This window comes from Leptonychotes weddellii, unplaced genomic scaffold (genome assembly GCF_054177405.1).
Source record: "Leptonychotes weddellii isolate Sample4059 unplaced genomic scaffold, ASM5417740v2 HiC_scaffold_1703, whole genome shotgun sequence".
Lineage (NCBI taxonomy): Eukaryota > Metazoa > Chordata > Mammalia > Carnivora > Phocidae > Leptonychotes > Leptonychotes weddellii.
Genome location: NW_027753574.1, coordinates 3,022 through 11,627, shown reverse-complemented (window position 1 = coordinate 11,627; position 8,606 = coordinate 3,022). Strand labels below are relative to the sequence as shown.

The 8,606-nt window shown below is 42.5% G+C and overlaps 1 protein-coding gene across 1 annotated transcript; it reads right to left on the bottom strand.

Moving 5' to 3' along the window:
* Nucleotides 1-352: 352 nt before the first annotated feature.
* On the bottom strand, nucleotides 353-6,982 carry LOC102748462 (HLA class II histocompatibility antigen, DO beta chain). Its single transcript, XM_006738046.3, has 6 exons — nucleotides 6,801-6,982; nucleotides 3,596-3,865; nucleotides 2,846-3,127; nucleotides 2,261-2,371; nucleotides 1,965-1,996; nucleotides 353-1,790 (listed from the first exon to the last, which is right to left on the bottom strand). Exons 1-6 carry the CDS (start codon nucleotides 6,889-6,891, stop codon nucleotides 1,755-1,757), a joined length of 822 nt encoding a protein of 273 aa, XP_006738109.1. The 5' UTR covers nucleotides 6,892-6,982; the 3' UTR covers nucleotides 353-1,754.
* Between the last annotated feature and the right edge of the window lie 1,624 nt (nucleotides 6,983-8,606).

Genomic DNA, 8,606 nt, shown 5'->3' with positions numbered 1-8,606 from the left:
ACTTGAGAACCACTGCACTCAAGGGACACTGACATAAGGAATAGTAGTCAGCATTAAACATGTTATTACTCACAGAACTAAGACTAAAAAGGGAGCAAGTATCCTGTGTAATGGTATGTGATCCATTAATCTAGATATAGGATAACTATAAGAAGGAAAAATGGTGAGAACAAAGCAAAAGGAATATTAACTGTTTTCAGTTATCATTTTGGTGGTTGTAGTATGAGTATCATTCTCCTCAGACAGCTGTGTGCATTCATTTGGTAAAAGCAAGTGAGTATGGGTGGATATTCTAATTGTATGTATCCCTGTGTCTTTGTTTGTGTGGAAGAAAGGAGACACAAGTGTAATATAGAAGGGATTAACTTTTTATTTATAGATACATAAATTTTATACTTCTATAAATATGAATATTGCACAAAAACATTTTGTTTCCACCAGAAAGACCTGATAAAATGATGAACTCCTAACTCCACACTATGGTCTTAGTGACATTTCCCACTAAAAGAAGCCAGGGCTTTCTAAAACAATAGCTGGTTGCAGGTCTGGGCAGGAGATGTACAGAACATCTTGTCATATAACAGATAACAAAGAAACTATCAAAAGACTGTGTCAAAAGGACTCTGGAGCCACTTGAGGAAGTTTCCATGCACCTAAGGTGATACGATTGAACTCATGGCTAAAAACTGCCATGAGCTAAAATCCATTGCATACATTCAAATCCTTGAGCTTATAATGATACAAAAAACAAAAAGTAAAACCTAACTGCTCATCTTTGGATAATAGTAGGAACCAAATTAGCTGGAAAACTAATAAAGATAAAGAGTTAAACACTGATCCTTTCTTTCCACTATACCACTGGGCAACCCACCAGTAAATGAAGGGAAGTGTCTCCTTACGGAAGCAATAAAGCATATAAATGAAGAGGAATGACAGAATGAGGATATCCCCATTCTGCAGCCCCCAGTGAATGAAAGGGCCTAGGCAATAAGCACCAATAGTGACAGCACCATAAAAAGAGACACAACTGGACGGTCTGTGCCTCATGGTGAAAAAACACACTGCCGCCTATAGACTTGCCAAAGAAATTAAACCTAAGTCTATCCAGCCTCTGCATCCAGATGCCAACTTGCAGAAAATGCAGAGGACACAAGGACGTGCTAAACTGCACCAGGTGCATGCAATTGGTAAAATCCAGACTGTGGGAAACTCTGCAGGTCAAATGCCCTAGGCTTTTCAAAATATTAATCATAAGGGAGGGAAAGGGATGCAGAAGAAACCAGTAAAGTATGAGACACAAAGGACAACTAAGCTATGTTGTCATAAATTCAGACTTGAGTGAATAGGGAATAAAAAAATACAACAAAGTGGTTACTCTGACAGTCAGAATAGGATTACTTTTGAGAGGATGGAGGGGGGATTTGATGGGTCTGAGGTACATGGAGACCCCTGCATGGCTGGTAAAGTTCTATTTCTTGACCTGTGTGGTGATTACAGGGGTTTTGCCTTAAATAATTCATTAAACTCTACATTTTGTGTGGTTATCGGTATCTCAGTTTTATTTTACAGTAAAAAAAAAGGTAATAAAAAACAATGAAAAAGAAACTGCCTCTGCGCGTTTGTCTTCTGGAGACAATGGAGAGCACAGTTGGAAAGAAGAAGATGTGAGGGTAACTCACAGGGCTCCCTTAGTCCTGGGCTCAAGCCCCTCGGTACTACTTCAGGCTCCAGGGCAAGAAGCTTTCGTTGGGACTTTAGCATGGTTGTGGTGAAGGAACTGCGCTTGAGACCTACAGGGACAGTGATCAGGGTCTCAGGAGGGACCCCACCCTCCCATTCTAGAGAGAATGCACCCAGGGCCACCCAGCCAGAGCCAACCTTACATCCTATCCCCAAGATGTCTCCCTCTGGCCAAAGCATTGGGAGAACAATCAGCCACCCAAAGACAAGGAAGAAGACATTACCTCATCACCAGACAACTGAGTCTCCGCATATCCTGGAATGAGAGCAAGAAACAGAATGCCTCTCATTAGGACCAAATGTTGTGATTATCCTGAAGGGTGGGGAGTGACCTGAAATATCAGAACTCCATCTCTGCTGACCCCCACCCCAAATGTTTCTGGCTTCAGAAAGGACTATCCTGGCGATTCCTGAGAAGTACAATGAGCTTTCTCTGCCTTGCATCTTTGAAATTAGGGGAAGTGGGAAGTGCGAGAAGCCATGGGGCAGGTGGCGGGGGACTCCTGAGAAGCTCATTTACCTTTCTGAGCCCTGAGGCAGATGACAGTCCCCACCAGAAAGAAGATCAGCCCAAGCAGGAAGGCTGCAATTCCACTTAGCATCTTTCTCCAAGAATATGCAGACTGAGCTCCTATGGGAAGCAGGTCTTAAAATTAGTAAAAAGCTCCCAATATTTGGTGTGCCTTCCTGGAATCCCAGAGCCTGTACTGGACACCAAATCAAATGCTATTGGGAAAAGAAATACATTTAGAAATGGTTCTTTGAAGCCAAGGTTTGCACCCACGGAGTTTCTGTAACTGATTCTTGCAGCCCACAAGAATGTCCCATAACCTACTAAGACAAAGTATTAGAGGACACTAGTTCCCACAGTTGGAAGTAAGTGATGAGGTGATTAGACCTCCTTATTTCTTGGAAGATACAAGCATAGATATCTGCCATGTCTTTTCCCACCCTAACCCAAGGACCTCGATTTCCATGACTCCCCCAGATCAGGGGAAAGAAGAATGAGTGTTGGGACCAAGATGAATGTGGAGGTCACACAGCCCTTTGCTGAGGCAGCATCACCCTGAGTCAGACCCAGAGAGTACAAGAAGCTGATTCTCACTCCACTCCACAGCAACAGGGCTCAGCAGGCTGGGATGATTAACAAGGCAGGTGTAGACATCTCCAAGTTCAGAAGTCATTTCCAGCATCACCATGGTCTGGAAGGTCCAGTCTCCATTCCTGATAAGGCCAGTGGACACGACCCCGACACTCTCCTCCTGCCCATTCCGGAACCACCTGATCTTGATGTCCCCTGGATAAAAACCGGTCACATAGCAGAGCAGCAGGTTGTGGTGCTGCAGGGACGGGGTCCTCTCTGGATACACTGTCACTTCTGGTTGTACTGGGAGGGGAGAGAACAATGAGACGTTGTGAAGGAAAACCACCAAGCCAGGACAGGTTCCTTGAGACACTATCTCTGCCGCTAATCTCCATCTCATACCACCCAAGTGGAAATTGGAAATGGGAAGAAATCTCTGCCCCCAAGACTCAGAAACTGGGTATGTCAATGCCCCAAGGAGGAGTTAGGCCTTATCAGAGACTCCCACAATTACCCCTTCTGCTTGAGAGCCCACCGTGACTTAAAGTCCTTGAGAACTTCGGGGGTCTGGGACCAAGACCACAGTGACCTGACCTGTGAGGATAATGAGTGCATCACAACTGGGGGGGACGGAACATATATACAGACTCTCCTGCTCATAAGCCATTGATCCTGAAGCAGGAAATTGCCTATCATAAGGAAGTAAAGCCCATGGTCAGGTTCACGTGTGGGAGATTCCTGAACCCCACCAGACCTCACCTTCCACCTCACCTTTTCTCCCCACAGTGAAGGGTGCACCCAGCCTGTAGTTATGCCTGCAGAGGGCATCCACAGAAGCTCTACTCCTCTCCAGTATATCCGGCCGACTGTTCCACAGCTCAGCATCAGGCTTCCCCAGCTCTGTCAATGCCACAAACATTCCCACATGGCTGTCGAAACGTGCATACTCTTCCAAGTTAAAAATAAATCTCACCACAAACTGCACGTTCTCTGTCCCATTGATGAAGTAACAGTCAGCCTTTGCTTGAATCACAAAATCTTCTAGAAAACAACAACAAAAAAGACTGTAAACCAACCCCACTTTTAGGAAACCATACATGGTAAATTATGCCAGACCACATGGATTTGAGGAGGCTTTTGACCTCAGTAAATAGGTCAAGGTAGCCTCTTTTCCCCTGGGCCCCACCCTAGTTCCGTTTAGCAAAGAGACATCCGTTGTGGAAAGAAGCCTGAGGCCCATGCTACTGGGCCAGCCAAACAGAAGACATGTAACCTAAAAAAGGCAAGCCAAAGAGAGAGTCCCAAGAGACATAAACATTCATTCCGCAAATACTTTTTGACCGTTCGTGTTTTGCTGACACGGCTGGTTTCTCCAAGCCAAGTTTTCAGAAGCCCAAGGTTTTAACTCCCCTTGTTATCAAGTCGAAAACATCCATCCCCAAACGAAATAATTCAATAGTACTCCTGTCCTTAGCAGGTGCATTCTATACATTCCTTCTGGGGTGAAGTGAAGGAGTGATGGCGGGGGGAGGGGGGTGACAGGGACGACAAAGAAATGCAAACTAGGTAAGCATTTTGATGTGAAACTAACTTCCCTTCTACTTTTCACCCACTATGGGTTTTCTCCAAGAATTTTCTTTTGGATCTTTCCCCTTGCACTCTTACTTAGAGAACTCACCCCTCTGCTGGCTCTAATAAGGTAATGATTTCATTAATTTTGTTGGTGTGAAGTAAAATAATACTAATCCATGACTCAAAGGGTAATATTATCATCAGCATCATTGGCAACATACCTACCATTCCAGTAGCTACAAGAACATGGTGATAGGGAATATACGGTTAGCTTAAACCTTCTTTGGGGGGTTTTACATGAAATAGTGCCATTAAAGGTGGAATAAAAAAAATACCTAATTCCATTGTCCATTATGATTTTCTACTTTCAGAGCACCTTACTAATGTTGATAGTGATTAGTCTGAGCTACGTATTCTTTCATACAAGGTCTACTCTGCTCATGTTCTTCAATGTAATTTAACACTCAAAAATTATGTAATCTGTCCTCATTGGTAAGAAAAAGTATAATTCTTATTCACTGAGCACACAGCGTGCTCTGGTCTGAGTGTTTGTGCCCCTCCCCCAAAATTCATGTGTTGAAATCCCAACCCCCGAAGGTGATGTTATCAGTAGGAGGTGCTTTTGAGAGGTGCTTGGGTCATGAGTGTGGAGCCATCCCTCACAAATGGGATTAGCCCTTATAAAGGAGGCTCCAGAGAGATCCCAAGACCCTTCCACCACATGACACAGGGAGAAGGTGCCACCTAGGAACCAGGAAGAGAGTCTCCACCAGAACACAGCCATGCTGACGCCTTGATCTTGGACTTCCCAGCCTCCAGAACTGTGAGCAATAAACTTCTGTTGTTTATAAGCCACCCAGTCTGAGGTATTTTGTAACAGCAGCCAGAATGGACTAAGACACCATGATACCTGTCATAGATTTAAAGATCTGAAAAATTTTAAGTGACAAATTGGTAAACAGCCCCGGGTTATGTTTCAGTTGATCTGAGTACTAGTTCTATATCCAGTAGTTGTACCTAGAACCACTTCCCCTCCCTGACCTGCTTTCCATTGAAAACAACACTGAAGCAGAGCTCGAAAGCATAGTGTTAAGTGACAAAAAAAAAAAAGCAGAATGCGATTCAAAGCACAATGACGTTTATTAAAGTTTTAAAATACACATGAAAAACAATGCTAAATATTTGTAAAGACCAGTCTTGTAAAGACACACCAGACACAGTAGAATGGATCTGTAAGGAAAGGAGGGTGTGGAAACGCAGACCACGAAAGAGGAGAGTCCTTGTGAGGACAAATGATTGCCAAGTGCTGTGAATTCACTGGGTAGGATTGATGCAATTCTCTGTATGCACTCGAGAACAACAAAAATAAAAGGAAATTCAAATGGGTTGATAAGGCAGGTTGGTCAAAAAAGGTCTCCCTGCAGAAATGGCATAAGTTAAGGGTTGAAGAGTAATTGTTACTGATCGTGAGTTGTAAATTTGCTTTCATTTCTAAACTCAGAGGCCTCCTCCAGGAACTACTGAGCTGAGCATTAAGGACCGCAGCATCCTTCTTGGATCAGCTCTTACCAGCTAAAGTCACCTCTAACCTCCAGTGCTCTTCCTTCTTACAGTTTAAATCAGAAAAAGAAAATTATTGACTTTATTTTCTTCATTTGTGTTGTTTAATAGACATTATAAGCTCAGAGAGGTTTCTATTCTGGGAGAATAACGATCCTCTCCTACCCAGCCCACCCTCCCAGGTTTGTTCCTCTTTTGTGTTTAATGAAACTTTGACGTTTAAACAGGCTCTGTTTTTAGTGCATTATATCCTGTTTTCTACTGATAAATATGTTTTCAGGGTGTAATACTGCCTCGTGTTCGCACAGCCCATCTCCTCGGCTAGAAAAATAACAGCAATAAATACCAGGAACCTGAGGACAGGCATGATGCATTCAACTTCTCTTATTTCTAAAAACTGGGGTTAATAAATGCCAAAAGAAGAAACCTGTGTTTCCAATTTCTTTTGTCCACATGTATCCCAGTTGGATAAATGTAAAAACAGTTGCAATCATCAAAGCAAACTCCTGTCTGGAAAAATGGCAACTATTCTCAGACTGGCCCCAGTTGATACAGTTCTTGAGACTGACATTGGTACAATAAGGACTCTAAGCAAGACAAAATGTTTCCCTTCTTCCTACCACCCTACTCCTTGAAGCTGCAGCGCTGGTACAGGAAGTCCCTTTTCCCAGCAGTCCATTGTGTGTGGTAAAGAGGGGAGGCATATTTTAATTTCAAAGGGAAGAACACTTTGAAGCCAGAAGCCATTTCAGTCTGGTCTGCAGCCTGGACCTACAGGGGAAAGCATCCCTCCCCCATGCCCATTCTTGCATACACACCTGAAAAAAATTTGCTCTGTTCTTACCTGGAGAGTTTCTAATGTGAGTCATGGAGGAATCCAGTCTGATTACATTCACTAGCAGAGCCACCATCCATGGAACCCTCCCAGAACTCATTCTGGAAGGAAAAATTAAAAATTAGACGGTAAAATCATCAACTTCTTCAGAATGGGGCTTACCCCCACAAAACTCAGTCAAAAAATATTTATGAAGAGTATGAATACCTTTCTGGTTTCCTCGGATTGGAAACTCTTCACGCTGTTAACCAATCATGATAGAAGAGTTTTACATCATTAGATGCTGGGTAGACTACTTTCATAAAGTCGTGTATACCACTCAAGAATTGTTTACCTGCAGAATCACTGATGGTAGTCTAAGGTATGTGGGAAATGGACTGTGAGAAAAATTTTTTTAAAATAGTGTACATAGTATGTGGTCCTAGAAGAACTATGCAGATTGTTTATTATACATTCCGCTATCTTTTAACCAACAAGTCTCTTCTCCTATGGGGTGGCTGACATTGCCAACAGAGTGTGCAACTAAAGCAGAAAGTAGACAGTGTTCTGAAGCTTTTGCCTTAAGAGAAGTGAATGACGGGATTATCAGAGAAGAAATAGAAGAGATTGAGAACCACCTGGACCGTATGATTTCCTATAAACCAAGAGAGGGCCACAAAAAAAGAAAATGAAGAGAAGATTCTCAAAAGAATAAAATGCTGCAAAAATGTTCAAGAGGGGGGCTCCTGGGTGGCTCAGTTGGTTAGGCATCTGACTTTGGCTCAGGTCATGGTCTCAGGGTTCTGGGATTGAGTCCCTGATGGGTTTACCGCTCAGTGGGATTTTGCTTGTTTTTCTGTCCCTCTCCACACCCCCTCAAATAAATAAATACAATCTTCTTTAAAAATGTTCAAGAGGATAAAATATAAGAAGGATAATTTTGTTTTGTAATTAGTGGAGCACCAACAACCTTCATTGGGACATAGAGTATTAGAAACGAAGGCAGTAGATATAAACAGTCCCTCAAGAATGTTAGAAGTGAAAACAAGGGAAAAGATGGGACTCTAACTTGAGCAAAAAGCCACACAAAAGATAAGTTACCTTTAAGAAAGACCTTAACAGCTAAATGGATGATGGGTATTATGGAGGGCACTTATTGTGATGAACACTGGATGTTATATGTACATGATGAATCACTAAATTCTACTCCTGAAACCAATATTACACTATATGTTAACTAACTAAAATTTTTTTTTTTTAACTAACTAGAATTTAAAAACTTGAAAGGGAAAAAAAAAAAAAGGAAAGACCTTAACAAGTTTCTCAGTCAAGTGGAAGGCATCTGTACATGGGAGAAATTGAACATAACAAGAAGAAAAAAGAAATTACCCCCAGAATTCTTAATGGAATCCAAAGAAAGAGATTGTCAGACTTGGTTATAAAAAGGAACACTTGTTCAGAGACTAGAATGGAGACAGGGAGATTGGAGGTGAGAAAGAGGGGAATAAGGAAGTTCTAGTTGTATGGCTTCATTGGACTCCATTTACAACAAGGCAAAAATCTTTTTTTTTTAAGATTTTATTCATTTATTTGATATAGAGAGAGAGAACAAGTAAGCAGAGCTGGAGACAGAGGGAGAGGAGAAGCAGGCTTCCCGCTGAGCAGAGAGCCTGATGTGGAGCTCGATCCTAAGACCCTGGGATCACGACCTGAGCCGAAGGCAGATGCTTAACTGACTGAGCCACCCAGGCGCCCCAAGGCAAAAATCTCTTGCTAGAAAGGAGGTGGAGGAAAATCTATTTGACAACTACAGAGAGAAGGCTGCTTTTTAACCAA

Coding starts and splice junctions, on each gene's coding strand:
- LOC102748462 (XM_006738046.3), bottom strand. CDS start 6,891: ATGAGTTCTGGGAGGGTTCCATGGATGGTGGCTCTGCTAGTGAATGTA. Junction 2,372..2,845: donor CCCTGTTGCTGTGGAGTGGA/GTGAGAATCAGC, acceptor TGCTTCCCATAG/GAGCTCAGTCTGCATATTCT. Junction 1,997..2,260: donor CTGCCTCAGGGCTCAGAAAG/GTAAATGAGCTT, acceptor CTCTCATTCCAG/GATATGCGGAGACTCAGTTG.